At 35.8% G+C, this 16,906-nt stretch overlaps 1 protein-coding gene across 4 annotated transcripts in view; it reads left to right on the top strand.

Annotated features, from left to right (window-relative positions):
* Positions 1 to 16,906, top strand: part of SEMA3A (semaphorin 3A) — a 511,012-nt gene that overhangs the window by 446,851 nt on the left and 47,255 nt on the right. For all 4 annotated transcript variants that reach the window (XM_060107643.1, XM_060107641.1, XM_060107640.1 and 1 more), the window contains 3 exons: positions 12,351 to 12,493; positions 14,254 to 14,368; positions 14,458 to 14,527. In XM_060107643.1, coding sequence (XP_059963626.1) covers positions 12,351 to 12,493; positions 14,254 to 14,368; positions 14,458 to 14,527 — 328 coding nt within the window. The remainder of the gene's footprint in view (positions 1 to 12,350; positions 12,494 to 14,253; positions 14,369 to 14,457; positions 14,528 to 16,906) is intronic.

The raw sequence follows: 16,906 nt of genomic DNA, 5'->3' as shown, positions 1-16,906 counted from the left end.
TGCTAGAAAGTTCTGAACCAAAACCGTGGCCCATCTTAAGCAGGTGTATTGATGAATGTAGTATCTCCTTTTAGCCCTGTTACTGACCCAGAGTAATATCAGCCCTATTGGCCTTTCTGCTTGCCACATCTTAATTTATGCTACTTTGTCATATCCTATGACACTTGAAATCTGTTCTAGAAAATATATGGTGTAGATGCATTTGTATTTATTTCTGTAGCAATGCATGGATGATGGCTTAGAAGAAATAGATAATACATGTGGAAGACCAGTTAGATGATTTCCAAAATATAACTGTTAAGTGAAAAGAATAAGAATTGTGCTGGCAAATTTAAGACTATAAAACAGAGAGAAGGGGCCTCCCTGGTGGCGCAGTGGTTGAGAGTCCGCCTGCCGATGCAGGGGATACGGGTTCGTGCCCCGGTCTCGGAGGATCCCATATGCCGCGGAGCGGCTGGGCCCGTGAGCCATGGCCGCTGGGCCTGCGCATCCGGAGCCTGTGCTCCGCAACGGGAGAGGCCACAACAGTGAGAGGCCCACATACCGCAAAAAAAAAAAAAAAAAACAGAGAGAAGAAGTGAAAACAATAGCAGGTATAAGTTTGATAATAAATTTAGAGTAGAGAACAGAAGTCCTGCAGGAGATGGGGGCAATGTAAGGTAAAAACATTTTATATCTGTGTGCTGCTCTCGACATTAACCAAAATGGAACGGTAAGAGCAGAAACAGTTTTTAAGGAAAAGTTGACAAGTTCTTTGCTAGGCATGATGAATTAAAGTTGCAGTGAGATATCTAAGTAGAAAATTTTTGCCAAAATTTTGAAGTGCAGAATTGGATGTAGGAAGAAAAGAAAGGTTTATATAGTTTGGTGATATTCAAGCATTATAAGTGTATAAATCCCCAAAGAAAAAAAACTTTAAAAATAAAGAAAATTAAGAATATTAAAATATTGGTAGCAATACTAGGAGATGACTTTATTTATAGGAGTAGAAAGAAATAAAAGTGCCCCCGCAAAATTTAAGGAATGTCTATATTTAGGGATTTAGGAAAAGAGAGTCCTAAAGGAAATTATGAAGATTTGATTATTAACAATTCAGGCTCAGAGACAAAAAAGCCACAAACCAGAGAAGCAATAAAAATTTGGGGGAAGATCTGAATATTTCATTGTGTCAGTGGCTAAAGACAACCAAAGGAGGATGATTACCAATTTTCTGATTTGGTGGTTTCTATTGTTTCTCATTAAGAACACTACCAATGGTGAAAGTTGCCAAAATCTATAGACAGCAAAGTGTTGAGAAGCAAGTGGTAACTGGGGCAGGAAGTATATGTACTGTCCCAAGAAGTTCTTTGGCTTACTGGGTGCAAGAAACCACAATAGATTCCATGGAGTGTCCGTGGAAGTTTTCTGGTTTTCTTTTTCTTTCTCAGGATAAAAAGATTTAAAATATTGAAAATTCAACAAAAGATTGCCTTCTTCCGTTCATTTTACAGCTCCCCAGTTGCTAGATTTCTTCCTGCTTTTCATCACTTTTCTCAGGACTCCATTCTATCCTCTTTTATCTTTTTATTCTATACCCTCCTAATCACCCCCATTGACTTTACTTTAAAATAGCTTCAACTATAGGCCTCTTTTCTTTTCTAAGCTCTTTTTTTTAATTTTTGCATTTTCTTTACTTTTTTTTATACAGCAGGTCCTTATTAGTCATCAATTTTATACACACAGTGTATACATGTCAATCCCAATCTCCCAATTCATCCCCCCACCCCCACAACCCCCCGCTGCTTTCCCCCCCTTGGTGTCCATACATTTGTTCTCTACATCTGTGTCTCAATTTCTGCCCTGCAAACCAGTTCATCTGTACCATTTTTCTACGTTCCACATATATGCACTAAAATACGATATTTGTTTTTCTCTTTCTGACTTACTTCACTCTGTATGACAGTCTCTAGATCCATCCATGTCTCAACAAATGACCCAATTTCTTTCCTTTTTATGGCTGAGTAATATTCCATTGTATATATATATACCACATCTTCTTTATCCGTTCATATGTTGATGGACACCTAGGTTGCTTCCATATCCTGGATATTGTAAATAGTGCTGCAATGAACATTGTGGAACATGTCTCTTTTTGAATTATGGTATTCTCAGAGTATATGCCCAGTAGTGGGATTGCTGGATCATATGGTAGTTCTATTTTTAGTTTTTTAAGGAACCTCCATACTGTTCTCCATAGTGGCTGTATCAATTTACATTCCTACCAACAGTGCAAGAGGGTTCCCTTTTCTCCACACCCTCTCCAGCATTCGTTGTTTGTAAATTTTCTGATGATGCCCATTCTAACTGGTGTGAGGTGATACCTCATTGTAGTTTTGATTTGCATTTCTCTAATAATTAGTGATGTTGAGAAGCTTTTGATGTGCCTTTTGGCCATCTGTATGTCTTCTTTGCAGAAATGTCCATTTAGGTCTTCTGCCCATTTTTGGATTGGGTTGTTTGTTTTTTTAATATTGAGCTGCATGAGCTCTTTATATATTTTGGAGATTAATCCTTTGTCCGTTGATTCCTTTGCAATCCCATTCTGAGGGTTGCCTTTTCTCCCATTCTGAGTGTTGTCTTTTCATCTTGTTTATGGTTTCCTTTGCTATACAAAAACTTTTAAGTTTCATTAGGTCCCATTTCTTTATTTTTGTTTTTATTTCCATTACTCTAGGAGGTGGGTCAAAAAAGATCTTGCTGTGATTTATGTCAAAGAGTTTTCTTCCTATGTTTTCCTCTAAGAGTTTTATAGTGTCCAGTCTTACATTTAGGTCTCTAATCCATCTTCAGTTTACTTTTGTGTATGGTGTTAAGGAGTGTTCTTATTTCATTCTTTTACACGTAGCTCTCCAGTTTTCCCAGCACCACTTATTGAAGAGACTCTCTTTTCTCCATTGTATATCCTTGCCTCCTTTTTCATACATTAGTTGACCATAGATGGCGTGGGTTTATCTCTGGGCTTTCTATCTTGTTCCATGGATCTGTGTTTCTGTTTTTGTGCCAATACCACATTGTCTTGATTACTGTAGCTTTCTAGTACAATCTGAAGTCAGCGAGCCTGATTCCTCCAGCTCCGTTTTTCTTTCTCAAGATTGCTTTGGCTATTCGGGGTCTTTTGTGTCTCCATATAAATTTTAAGATTTTTTGTTCTACTTCCATAAAAAATGCCATTGGTAATTTGATAGGGATTGCATTGAATCACAGATTGCTTTGGGTAGTATAGTCATTTTCACAATATTGATTCTTCCAATCCAAGAACATGGTATATCTCTCCATCTGTTTGTATCATCTTTAATTCCTTTCATCAGTGTCTTATAGTTTTCTGCATACAGGTCTTTTGTCTCCTTAGGTAGGTTTATTCCTAGGTATTTTATTCTTTTTGTTGCAATGGTAAATCGGAGTGTTTCCTTAATTTCTCTTTCAGATTTTTCATCATTAGTGTATAGGAATGCAAGAGACTTCTGTGCATTAATTTTGTATCCTGCAACTTTACCAAATTCATTGATTAGCTCTAATAGTTTTCTGGTGGCATCTTTAGGATTCTCTATGTATAGTATCATGTCATCTGCAAAGAGTGACAGTTTTACTTCTTCTTTTCCAGCCTGCATTCCTCTTATTTCTTGTTCGTCTCTGATTGCCATGGCTAGGACTCCCAAAACTATGTTGAATAATAGTGGTGAGAGTGGACATCCTTGTCTTGTTCCTGATCTTAGTGGAAGTGCTTTCAGTTTTTCACCATTGAGAATGATGTTTCCTGTGGTTTTTTCCTATATGGCCTTTATTATGTTGAGGTAGGTTCCCTCTATGCCCACTTTCTGGAGAGTTTTTATGATAAATGGGTGTTGAATTTTGTCAGAAGCTTTTTCTGCCTCTGTTAGGATGATCATATGGTTTTTATTCTTCCATTTGTTAGTATGGTTTATCACATTGATTGATTTACGTATATTGAATCCTTGCATCCTGGGATAAATCCCACTTGATCATGGTGTATAATCCTTTTAATATGTTGTTGAATTCTGTTTGCTAGTATCTTGTTGAGGATTTTTGCATCTATATTCATCAGTGATATTGGTCTGTAATTTCTTTTTTTGTAGTATCTTTGTCTGGTTTTGATATCAGGGTGATGGTGGCCTCATAGAATGAGTTTGGGAGTGTTCCTTCCTCCGCAGTTTTTTGGAAGAGCTTGAGAAGGATGGGTGTTAGCTCTTCTCTAAATGTTTAATAGAATTCACCTGTGAAGCCATCTGGTCCTGGACTTTTGTTTGTTGGAAGATTTTTAATCACAATTTCCATTTCATTACTTGTGATCGATCTGTTCATATTTTCTGTTTCTTCCTGTTTCAGTCTTGGAAGGTTATACCTTTCTAAGAACTTGTCCATTTCTTCCAGGTTGTCCATTTTATTGGCATAGATTTGCTTGTAGTAGTCTTTTAGGATGCTTTGCATTTCTGCCGTGTCCGTTGTAACTTCTCCTTTTTCATTTCTAATTTTATTGATTTGAGTCCTCTTCCTCTTTCTTGATGAGTCTGACTAATGGTTTATCAATTTTGTTTATCTTCTCAGAGAACCAGCTTTTAGTTTTATTGATCTTTGCTGTTGTTTTCTTTGTTTCTATTTCATTTATTTCTGCTCTGATCTTTCTGATTTCTTTCCTTCTGCTAACCTTGGGTTTTGTTTGTTCTTCTTTCTCTAGTTACTTTAGGTGTAAGGTTAGATTGTTTATTTGAGATGTTTCTTGTTTCTTTAGGTAGGCTTCTATAGCTATAACCTTCCCTCTTGAACTGCTTTTGCTGCATCCCATAGGTTTTGGATCATCGTGTTTTCACTGTCATTTGTCTCTAGGTATCTTTTGATTTCCTTTTTGGTGTCTTCAGTGATCTCTTGGTTATTTAGTAACGTATTGTTGAGCATCCATGTTTTGTGTTTTTTACATTTTTTCCCCTGTAATTTATTTCTAATCTCATAGTGTTGTGTTCAGAAAAGATGCTTGATATGATTTTGATTTTCTTAAATTTACTGTGGCTTGATTTGTGACCCAAGATGTGAACTATCCTGGAGAATATTCTGTGTGCACTTGAGAAGAAAGTGTAATCTGCTGTTTTTGGATGGAATGTCCTATAAGTATCAATTAAATCTATCTGGTCTATTGTGTCATTTAAAGCTTCTGTTTCCTTATTTTTTTTCATTTTGGATGATCTGTCCATTGGTGTAAGTGAGGTGTTAAAGTTCCCCACTATTACTGTGTTATTGTCGATTTCTTCTTTTATAGTTCTTAGCAGTTGCCTTATGTATTGAGGTGCTCCTATGTTGGGTGCATATATATTTAAAATTGTTATATCTTCTTCGTGGATTGATTCCTTGATCATTAGGTAGTGTCCCTCCTTGTCTTTTGTAACATTCTTTATTTTAAAGTCTACTTTATCTGATACTGCTACTCCAGCTTTCTTTTGATTTCCATTTGCATGGAGTATCTTTTTCCATCCCCTCACTCTCAGTCTGTATGTGTCCCTAGGTCTGAAGTGGGTCTCTTGTAGACACCATGTATATGGGTCTTATTTTTGTATCCATTCAGCAAGGCTGTGTCTTTTGGTTGGAGCATTTAATCCATTCACGTTTTAGGTAATTATCTATATGTATGTTCCTATGATCATTTTCTTGATAGTTTTAGGTTTGTTTTTGTAGGTCCTTTTCTTCTCTTGTGTTTCCTACGTAGAGAAATTCCTTTAGCATTTGTTGTAGAGCTGGTTTGGTGGTGCTGAATTCTCTTTGCTTTTGCTTGTCTGTAAAGCTTTTGATTTCTCCGTGGAATCTGAATGAGCTCCTTGCTGGATAGAGTAATCTTGGTTGTAGGTTCTTCCATCACTTTAAGTATATCATGCCACTCCCTTCTGGCTTGTAGAGTTTCTGCTGAGAAATCAGCTGTTAACCTTATGGGAGTTCCCTTGTATGTTATTTGTCATTTTTCCCTTGCTGCTTTCAATAATTTTTCTTTGTTTTTAATTTTTGCCAGTTTGATTACTGTGTGTCTCGGTGTGTTTCTCCTTGGGTTTCTCCTGTATGGGACTCTCTGCACTTCCTGGACTTGGGTGGCTATTTCCTTTCCCATGTTAGGGAAGTTTTTGACTATAATCTCTTCAAATATTTTCTTGGGTCCTTTCTCTCTCTCTTCTCCTTCTGACAGGCCCATAATGCAAATGTTGTTGCATTTAATGTTGTCCCAGAGGTCTCTTTGGCTGTCTTCATTTCTTTTCATTCTTTTTTCTTTATTCTGTTCTGCAGCAGTGAATTCCACCATTCTGTCTTCCAGGTCACTTACCCATTCTTCTGCCTCAGTTATTCTGCTATTGATTCCTTCTAGTGTATTTATCATTTCAGTTATTGCATTGTTCATCTCTGTTTGTCCGTTCTTTAATTCTTCTAGGTCTTTGTTAAACATTTCTTGCATCTTCTCGGTCTTTGCCTCCATTCTTTTTCTGAGGTCCTGAATCATCTTCACTATCATTATTCTGAATTCTTTTTCTGGAAGGTTGCCTATCTCCACTTCATTTAGTTGTTTTTATGGGGTTTTGTCTTGTTCCTTCATCTGGTACATAGCTCTCTGCCTTCTCATCTTGTCTATCTTTCTGTGAATGTGGTTTTCGTTCCACAGGCTGCAGGATTGTAGTTCTCCTTGCTTCTGCTGTTTGTCCTCTGGTTCATGAGGCTATCTAAGAGGCTTGTGCAAGTTTCCTGATGGGAGGGACTGGTGGTGGGTAGATCTGACTGTTGCTCTGGTGGGCAGAGCTCAGTAAAACTTGAATCCGCTTGACTGCTGATGGGTGGGTCTGGGTTCCCTCCCTGTTGGTTGTTTGGTCTGAGGCAACCCAGCACTGGAGCCTACCTGGGCTCTTTATGGGGATAATGGCAGACTCTGGGAGGGCTCATGCCAAGGAGTACTTCCCAGAACTTGTGCTGCCAGTGTCCTTGTCCCCACGGTGAGCCACAGCCACCTCCTGCCTCTGCAAGAGACCCTCCAACACTAGCAGGTAGGTCTGGTTCAGTCTCCCCTGGGGTCACTGCTCCTTCCCCTAGGTCCTGATGTGCACACTACTTTGTGTGTGCCCTCCAAGAGTGGAGTCTCTGTTTCCCCCCATCCTGTTGAAGTCCTGCAATCAAATCCCACTAGACTTCAGAGTCTGATTCTCTAGGAATTCCTCCTCCCGTTGCCAGACTCCCAAGTTGGGAAGCCTGACGTGGGGCTCAGAACCTTCACTCCAGTGGGTGGACTTCTGTGGTCTAAGTGTTCTCCAGTCTGTGATTCACCCACCCACCAGTTATGGGATTTGATTTTACTGTGATTGCACCCCTCCTACCATCTCATTGTGGCTTCTCCTTTGTCTTTGGATGTGGGGTATCTTTTTTGTTGAGTTCCAGTGTCTTTCTGTCAATGATCGTCCAGCAGCTAGTTGTGATTCTGGTGTTCTCGCAAGAGGGAGTGAGAGCACATCCTTCTACTCCGCCATCTTGGTTCCTCCCTCTCCAAGCTCTTGTATTTCCTGATCTAAGGTATAACTTCACAAGCATCTGCCTCTAAAGATGCACTAAACTGAGCTAGTCTTCCTTCCACATCTCGTATCTATTCTTCCTCAAGTGTTCCTTCTTGATAAATGATTCCTATCCCACCAGTTGTTTAAATTGGTCTTTCCTTTAATTTTACCATGATTTTTCTTACTGCTTCTCACATTCAACTTCTTATCAGTGAACGTAATCCATTGGTTCTACTTTCCCATAATCTCTGCATATGTCTCCTCTGTCATACAAGTCCACATCACTGTCATTTCTCACCGGTCTTCTAAGTAATCTTCCTGCCTTCATTCTTGCCTCAGTATATATTTTTTTTCCTACAGCAGCCAGTAATAGATATTTCTTAAATAATATTTTTTATATATTTTATATTATTTATATTTATAAATAATATTATATTAATAATATTTTCTTAATAATATTTCTTAAAATAGAAACCTGGTAATGTCATTACTAGGTTTAAAATACTTCATTGGTTTCCCTTTTAGCCATTAGGACAATAAACTCCTGAACAATAAACGTCCTTCTGCTGACCTCTGCTTAACTTTCTGTCATCCTCTCTGACCACCTCTCTCTCCTGTTGCACAACATTCTCTGTTGTTTCTGTGACCTTGCACCTGTGTTTCTTCTACCTGGGAAACTCTTATTCTTCAGGTCTCGAATTACATGTCATATCTTCTGAGAAATACTTTCCCTAATTCCTTCAAAGCAAGATCAGTTGTCCCTTTTATTTCTCACTGCATTCGTTCCAAACTCATTTTTGCTTGTTATGTGCAATTTGATAATTGCTCTGTTTAACTGTTAGTATTCCCTCACAGATAGCATCATGTAGGCAGAAAACATTTCATCACAATATCCCCTAATCTTCCACAATTCAGGGCATAGAGTAAATGATTAAGAGATATTTGATAAATGAAAATATAAATGTAAGTGATTACATGAAGAATAGAGATTGCTTATTGGAGCAACATTCTGTGGATTATTAGATTGAGAGCAAATAGAGAGAGGCCTTATATATATAATGGAAGGGAAATAATTCTTCCACAAAAGGACGAAAAGAACAATTGTGGGGGGTGTGAAGGAAGCAAAAGGAGGGAGTTCTTACTGAATGGCCTTGGTCTCAGCAGTATAACAAATTAGAAAGTCCATCTTTGGTGGGTAGATTGAGAGATGGCACATTAGTTGTTGTGAAGACAATTAGAATGATTTTAAACAGTAGCTGATAATAAGTCTAAGGTGAGCCACTAAAAGTAAATGAAATAATTACTTAGCAACACTAGAATTCTTGTTGAGGATAAATAACTTGAATTTATGGCAAATCCATTTACTACAATTATATGGTTTTCTCCATCCTGGCTTAGGTATGGTAGCAAAGGAAAAAAAAGTTCTGGGATTTCATAGGCAGGTAAGTGGAGGTTTAGGAGGCCAAGAGGTTCTAGGGTGATAATGAAGACAATTAGAATGACTGGTTAGAATGTTCATGTGATAAAGAGGGGAATTCACCAGAGGGGAGGGGAATAGACTGAGAGAATAAGATGGGCAAGGAAGGGAGAGGCAGACTTTGGAGCATAAGTAGAAAATGAACAGTGAGCAGAGATTTTGGCCAAAAAAAAAAAAAAAGATTTTCTAAATTTGAAATATTAGAAGAATGGCTTCTTTAAATTTTTGGAAGACATCAACTAAAGACCTAATTTATTTTGAAATTAGAGTGAATGTTTTTTCAAGTATAAGATATAACCTAAATTTCTTGAAGACAAGTAAACATTGTTTTTCTTTGATAATCTCTTTTACTCTTTTGATATATTTGGCTTTTGTTTTCTATGCCTAATGGTACTTTTTGTCTGTATCTGAAGCTATGTCAAACTGTTAATTCACCTACCACACCTTCTGTGTCTGTAGTATCAGATACTAAAGGAGAGACTAGAATTGAAGACCCTTTTAACAATTAATGTACGTGATAACTTGTTTGAATTATTTCCTACTAGAGTCCACATTTGTAAGATGATAATTATCTTCACATATTTTGGAGATGGAAGCATGATGCTTGATAACTCCTTTTTTCATGCCCAAATACTAACTTAAGAGAATATCTATAGGTATAAAATATTGTTTGCTTTGTTGTCATTTGTATGCTTCTAACATCACTTTTGCTAGATTGTAGCTTTCTGAAAACAAGGGATATATATTCATTTTGTTTTCTACATAGTGCCTTGTATGTATTTGTGATCAAATAAAAGGTAGTTGGATTTAATTACTTGAAATCCTTTAAGTTATTCAAGTGTTTATATGAACAACTTCCTTAATATGGTAGGTAGTATTAAAGCGACTTCTCCATTTTTTCAGCATTAAAGCAGAAGAAAGTATGATTTTTCACTTTAATTCTGCAGCTGGATTATAATGAGATCTTATAATGAGAACTTAACATGTGATTGAGGCTTCCTTTTAGTATCATCATCATAACAACATAGTATATTTGTTAATATTTTACAGAGTTGTTTCACATGTACTATTTAAGTTTAAAATACTTGTTTGTATGTGAACTGTTTATGACACAAGGTGAATTGAACTTAACATGAAATAAACCCAATTTGAAAATTAGACAACTGAGATCTGAGAGGTAAGAAGAGTCTTGCTAAAATGCCACAAAAGTTGTAAGTGATTGAACTGAGTTCTGTCACGTGTAGGTCTGTGCTATGTATCTGCATGCACATGCACGCACACATACATGCACATGCTGAATTTCTGAACCTAGATATCTGACTTCATCATTGGGGTGGTAATTATTGGGTTTGTAACATAATTCATACTATTGTCACATTAATCCACTCACCATTCTTCAGGAGACAAAAACATGTATACAAATATGTTTATGAATATGATTAAGTAGAAATTTATGAAGAAAAACCACCTTTGCAACATTTTTTAAAGTTGAAGTAATGTATTATTAAAAATTCTAGTCCTGATTCCAAATTTTGAGGTTTTATTCTCCTTCCCTTATTCCACTGGCATACTGAACTTTATATATGAATAGGTAATTTTTCATATGTTTCCCATTACTTACAGGGTCTGTATAATTTGCCTGAAAAAGATAATGGAGTGTAGCCCTGTGAAATATACTAAGTACATGGTCCCAGAGCAAATGCTAAAGGAAAGTTACAAGTGTAGTACACATGACAACATGATTATTCACAGGTGAAAAGGTTAGGACTAAATAAGATGGATAAAGCTGGTTTCAATATTCTGATCCCTTTCCTGGTATCTTAAGTATGGTGCTGACCTAGGTGTGTGTATTTCATTGTTAACTTGATAACATAATACACCATGGGAGTAAAAGTAGGTTATTGTCAGAAATTAAATACCTGCAACCATCCTAAGTGCTTTCAGTGAAACAAACTCAGCTTCTTAGTATGTTACATTGTTAAAGCCGTGAAGCAATGCATATTGTTAAATAGATTATATGAGCCCACAGCCATATGAAGCCAGGTACTTACGGAAGTATGTTTTCAAGTGGGACTCTAGACATCACAAATACACCTTCTGCATAATCTAGGCAGTCTTGTTTTTTCCTTTTCTCTTTCCTTGTCTTCTTGCACAGATATTCATTGAATGCCCACAGTGTTTTAAGCTCTAGGATCATAGCATCAAACAAAACATGCCAAGTCCTTGTTCTCATCGAACTGATATTCACTGGGATGGAGAGGGAGACAGACAATAAGTAAATGAAGATTAAAGAGAGACAAAGAAACAGAGAGATGTAGCATAGCAGGTGTTTCATAATGTTAGGAAGAAAAGTAATGCATGTGAGTAGGAGTTAGGCTTTCAGCACTTTAAATTAGGGTAGTCAACAAAGATGTCTTTAATAACATAATACTTTGAACAAAGACCTGAGTAAAAATAAGAATCCTGTCATTAGAATATATGAGGGCAGAGAGTTACACAGTGAGGAAAAATCTGAGGCAGTACTGAGAGTGCTTGACCTGTTTGAGAACCAGGAAGGGGTTTGGTATGTCTGGCTAAGAGTAAGTTAGGGAAGGGAAGGGTAGGAAGAAGAAAAGTCATGTGCGGTAGCAGGGACCAGATGGTAAATGACTTCTGGTCACTGGAAGGAGTTTGCATTTTATAGTGTGTGATTTGAAAAGATATAGGAGGGTTTAGATATGTCTGAACTGACATATCAGAGGTACACACTGTTACGTGGAGACTCAGAGAACTCAAGGGTAACTCCACTGTTTGGGGCTTGAGTACTTCATAAATGACAATGCCATTTAATGAGATGGGGTACAACTTGAGAAAATTTCTTTTGCTTTCTATGAATCTCATCTCTCCCCTCCCACCTAGTTTTTGCTGGAAAATGGAATAGACCAATTGGTAGTTTGATTTAAATTATTTTATGCTTGAAAGAAAGAATAACAGTAGTGATGACAATAAGTAATATTTGATAGCCCTTACACTTTGCAAAATGTTTTAATATCCAATAATGCATCTGCACTATATGGTCACATGGAGGATTTCTGTACGTACTCCTAACTTTACGGAAAAAAAATTATTTTTGAGACATAAGGTGATTTGTAACATACTTTAAAATACATAAAGAGCAGTTCACATCTACTGAAAAAGAGTGAACTAAAGAGAGATTAGGTCTTGAAATATGTCACAAAGGGGTTAAGAGAAAATTGAAAATGGACTGTAATGAATGGTCTTATTTACCCAACTGTGAATTAATATATATGCTATAATTTGTCTCTCAGATCCAAGGTTCATTAGTGCCCACCTCATCCCAGAAAGTGACAACCCTGAAGATGACAAAGTGTATTTTTTCTTCCGTGAAAATGCGATAGATGGAGAACACACTGGAAAAGCCACTCACGCTAGAATAGGTCAGATATGCAAGGTGAGGTAAAGAAAAAAATGAGGAGGGTATCATTGTCCAATCGCAGTTTTTTCCTTTTCCACCTTTGTACAGATATAATGAAAAATATGGCTAAAAAGCTTGACTGATCACTATAAATATTTAAATAGCAAAAAAAGATTGAAAACATATTATAGTTGCTTATGAATAACTTCATAGTCAAACATAGAGGTACAGGTTGTGAGGTGTTATTTCACAATTACATTAAATAATATTAGTTTGAAATTCTAGAGAAATAATTTTTTTCATATTACATGGGAAAATATAATTTTTGTATTCTCAGACCTAGCATAGGTTCCTACAATGTATAAGTTTTCAATGAATATTTTTTGTTGGAAATAACTCAAGTATGAATATAAAAGAGACAAGTGTTAAAGCTTGTTCTTATGAATTGATTATAGCATCCTGTATACACATATGTGCACACACACATAATTTTGAAGCTCTGAACTTTCATATACTGTGTGGCACAAATTCAGATGTGATATGTATTATAATTTTAGATATATAGAATAAAAAATTGGTCAGTAAATACTTATGGATTAATTAGTATCAGTGTGAAAATATGATAATACTATGCTTATGCTCTATATAGTACAGTATATATGAAATATAAATGAAGCTAACTTATTATATATTAAAGCACCTTTCATCTCAAGAAAAATCACAAGGCCAAATCCAGTTACTGTCTTAAAATGAAATTATTTCTTTTTAAAAAATAATCATGAAATTTTAAAACTCCCTGTCTTGGGGGCAGGGGTATCCTCTTTCCTATCCCAATCATGATCTAATTATTTATCTGTAGTATATTAAATTACTGGAAAATTAAAAGTTTTAATGCTCTGGAAACATGTAAATGATATATGCAATATATGAGAATCTTTTCTCCACAAAATATAAGGCATATTTAAAAGCAGTACTTACAAGGGTTAAAAAAATCTTTATACTAAATAAAATCGTATAAACAAAATATAAATCAGTGTTATATTTTTGAAGAAAAAGTTATTTTCCTTCAAACATATGCACATAAATATTATTTTATAAGACTATAAGTTACTGGTGAATCCATACCATCATAATAGAATTTATTGCTACATCAGGTTACAGTTAAGTTTCATTTTCAGTGAGAAGATACTTTTTCAAAATTTTTGCTCTAGAATGAGTTTTCTTTATTAAGATTTATGCAAATGTTTTTTCAGCATGCTGTTTGTAGTCAGCATTGCGTCAACTGAGCTTATAAAAATATTTGATACTAGCATGCTTTTGTTTGTGGTGTATTTTCAGTATGGGTTATAAGGCATGCAGTTATTCTTTCATTCAGTAAATACTCATTAAGTGCCTACTATGTGCCAATGTGCTTACCTGTGTGAACCAGCCTACTGAGGTGAGTAAAATCTTAAGGAAAACTTACATAAGAAAGAGAGACTAAAAGCAAACCAAAACAAACACAAGAGTAATATCGTTCATTGCCAAGTGGTAACAGAATGGAAAAAGTACAGTGACTTTTTAATGCTAAGGCATATTTACTGTAACTCATTCCTTGAACAAGGTTGGAGTGAATAGATTTCACCAAAAATATAATAAGAAAGCGTAGTTACTTGTATCTAGTCATTTAAAATTCATTTCTCAATTTGAAAAACGAGGAATTGTGTTTTGTATCTGTCTCAAGATATGAGAAGATAAGATATTTGAAATTATCATTTGCATGCACAATTTCTAAAACCATTATTCTCTCCTTTCAGAATGACTTCGGGGGCCACAGAAGTCTGGTGAATAAATGGACAACATTCCTCAAATCTCGTCTTATTTGTTCAGTGCCAGGTCCAAATGGCATTGACACTCATTTTGATGAATTGCGTAAGTAGCTGATGATGTCATATAGAAAATATTCAAACTTTGCCATTACCTTCAAAAATGCAACTTTCTCCAATTTTGTTTTAAAACAGAGGATGTATTCCTAATGAATTCTAAAGATCCTAAAAATCCAATTGTATATGGAGTGTTTACAACTTCCAGGTAAATAACACTTTGCTCTCTTATTATCATAGAAAATTCGTGTCCTTTAGATGCTTTCCAAGTGTCCATAATTTGTGAAAATATTTTTGAAAGAACAACGTCAGCTAAACCTTTGAGCTCTTGTGCATCCTTGGGTGCCTGAAATAAGTCATGACCTAAATCATTTTTTACATAAATTTTAGCAAAGAATTCACTACTATAAATTTAATGATGAAAAATGTATGCCATGCCCTATGTATAGCTTTGACTTTAAAAATTTGAGTGAAATGTAAAATATTATAAACATAGAGCTCTGAGTTTTGTTAAAAGTTTGTAGTGATATATAAACTAAGGGTGAAAAATCTTTTTCCCTCCCCTCTCCTTTCTCTTCTTCTTTGTCCCTAACCCTCTTCCTCTCTCACACTCTCTCTCTCCTCCTCCTTCTTCCCCCTCTCCCCCCTCCTCCTTTCATCATTCCCCATCTGCCTCAAAGCTCTTGCTGTCAGTCAAGCAGTAATTATTTCCTGACTATTACATTCAGCATAAAGTTTACATTACCTGAAATAGCTAAAAGAAACATATATTTAAATGCATATAAAGAGGGATATGCATTTGGATATGTATAAATGTTTAAAAGAAAAATAATTTAAAATCAAAAGTCAGGAAAAGTGCTACAAGGGACTGTGATAGCATAAAGAAAGATTAACTACAATGTCCAAACACTGATTTTTTTCTGTAAATATTAAAGCCATTACAAACTGATTGGACATTTTTACTTAATTTTTAAAATAACATGTAAAAATTAGGAAAACTATATTAGTAAAACCAGATGCAATTTCCCATACCTAAATATTTCTCCCCTTTGGTATAAAAACAGAATGACCGCTAAAGAATGTGGGAGGTTTGGGCTTCCCTGGTGGCGCAGTGGTTGAGAGTCCGCCTGCCGATGCAGGGGACACGGGTTCGTGCCCCGGTCCGGGAGGATCCCACATGCCGTGGAGCAGCTGGGCCCGTGAGCCATGGCTGCTGAGCCTGCATGTCTGGAGCCTGTGCTTCACAACGGGAGAGGCCACAACAGTGAGAGGCCCGTGTACCAAAAAAAAAAAAAAAAGAATGTGGGAGGCTCAAAGTAAACAAATATTAATCAATTTCTTCTGCTTCCTCATTGTTTAGTACAGCAGTTTTCAGTCTTACGCTTGCGTCAGAATCGCTCAGAGAGCCTGTTAAAATACAGAAGCTAGGCCCCGCCCTCAGAGTCTCTGATTCAGTAGGAAGAGGTAGGGCCTAAGAACGCATTTCTACCATTCCCAGGTGATGCCCACGCTGTTGGTCTAGGAACCACACTTTGAGAATCACTGGCTTAGTGGGTAAAATAATTTCACCTGTCTGCTTCAGCGAGATTGTTGTCATATGAGTTAGTCTTAACAGCTGTAAATCCTAAAAAGATCTTTTGATGATGATGGGTTCCATCAATAGATAAGCAAAGTGTATAACAATGAAAAAGGGACACATAAACATTACAAACTACTATGATGTGTCAAATATGTATTAATTTGCTACTTACTCCATTATGAAAATATTGTTGTTAAATTCTATAAGTATTTACTGAAATTAACTGTGTGTCAAGTACCATGCGATATGTAATTTATGTTACAGAAAAGAAGCCAGGCATGCTTCCTTCCCTCATGAAGCTTGCACTCTACCAGACATTGTCTAGACGCAGCAGTTTTCAATAATAAACTCTTATTACACATGTTTTTCATTTGGTCTAATTTTTATGTAATTTTCTATGGGTAGAGATTGATTAAAAGGTATACATTCTATATTTTAAATGTGCACAACTGTTTTATATCTTTGTATAAATAAATCCCTCAAGCTGTATTTATATAAGCAAAATAAAATGGGAAATAGTGGCATCTCATGGTAAACTTCCAATTTGCTTCAATTATCTGATTTTTTTTGTCCAACAAAATGATGGGGATAATTGCTATAATACTCCACTTTTGCTAGGGTGTAATAGCTATTAACTTAAAATGATTTTCTGTGTTGGAAAGACATGATTTTAAATGCCTTCACACAAATCGAGCTCTGTTACTTGATCAAATACTTTTGTTGGTTTGGGAGTTAAAAGTTATAACACTGACTATTCATCCTCTGCACCAGTTTCAGTTTATAAAATTAGTTCTTAAACATTCTTTCTTGTTTAAACATTTCCTGGTTTCAGCAATGATGCTTAAGTCTTAACATAATACCAAAGTTCATATTTTTATTTTATCTGATATCAGAATTAATCATTACCTTTTAGATTTTGTATGTATGTTTTCCCTATCACTGTTTACATATGATATGAATGTATATATTTATATCGTATATTGTCTATTTATGAAATGAATATGTATA

Source organism: Mesoplodon densirostris, chromosome 9 (genome assembly GCF_025265405.1).
Source record: "Mesoplodon densirostris isolate mMesDen1 chromosome 9, mMesDen1 primary haplotype, whole genome shotgun sequence".
In the NCBI taxonomy this organism is placed as follows: domain Eukaryota; kingdom Metazoa; phylum Chordata; class Mammalia; order Artiodactyla; family Ziphiidae; genus Mesoplodon; species Mesoplodon densirostris.
The sequence above is the reverse complement of the archived record's forward strand: the minus strand, read 5'-3'. Positions and strand labels throughout refer to the sequence as shown.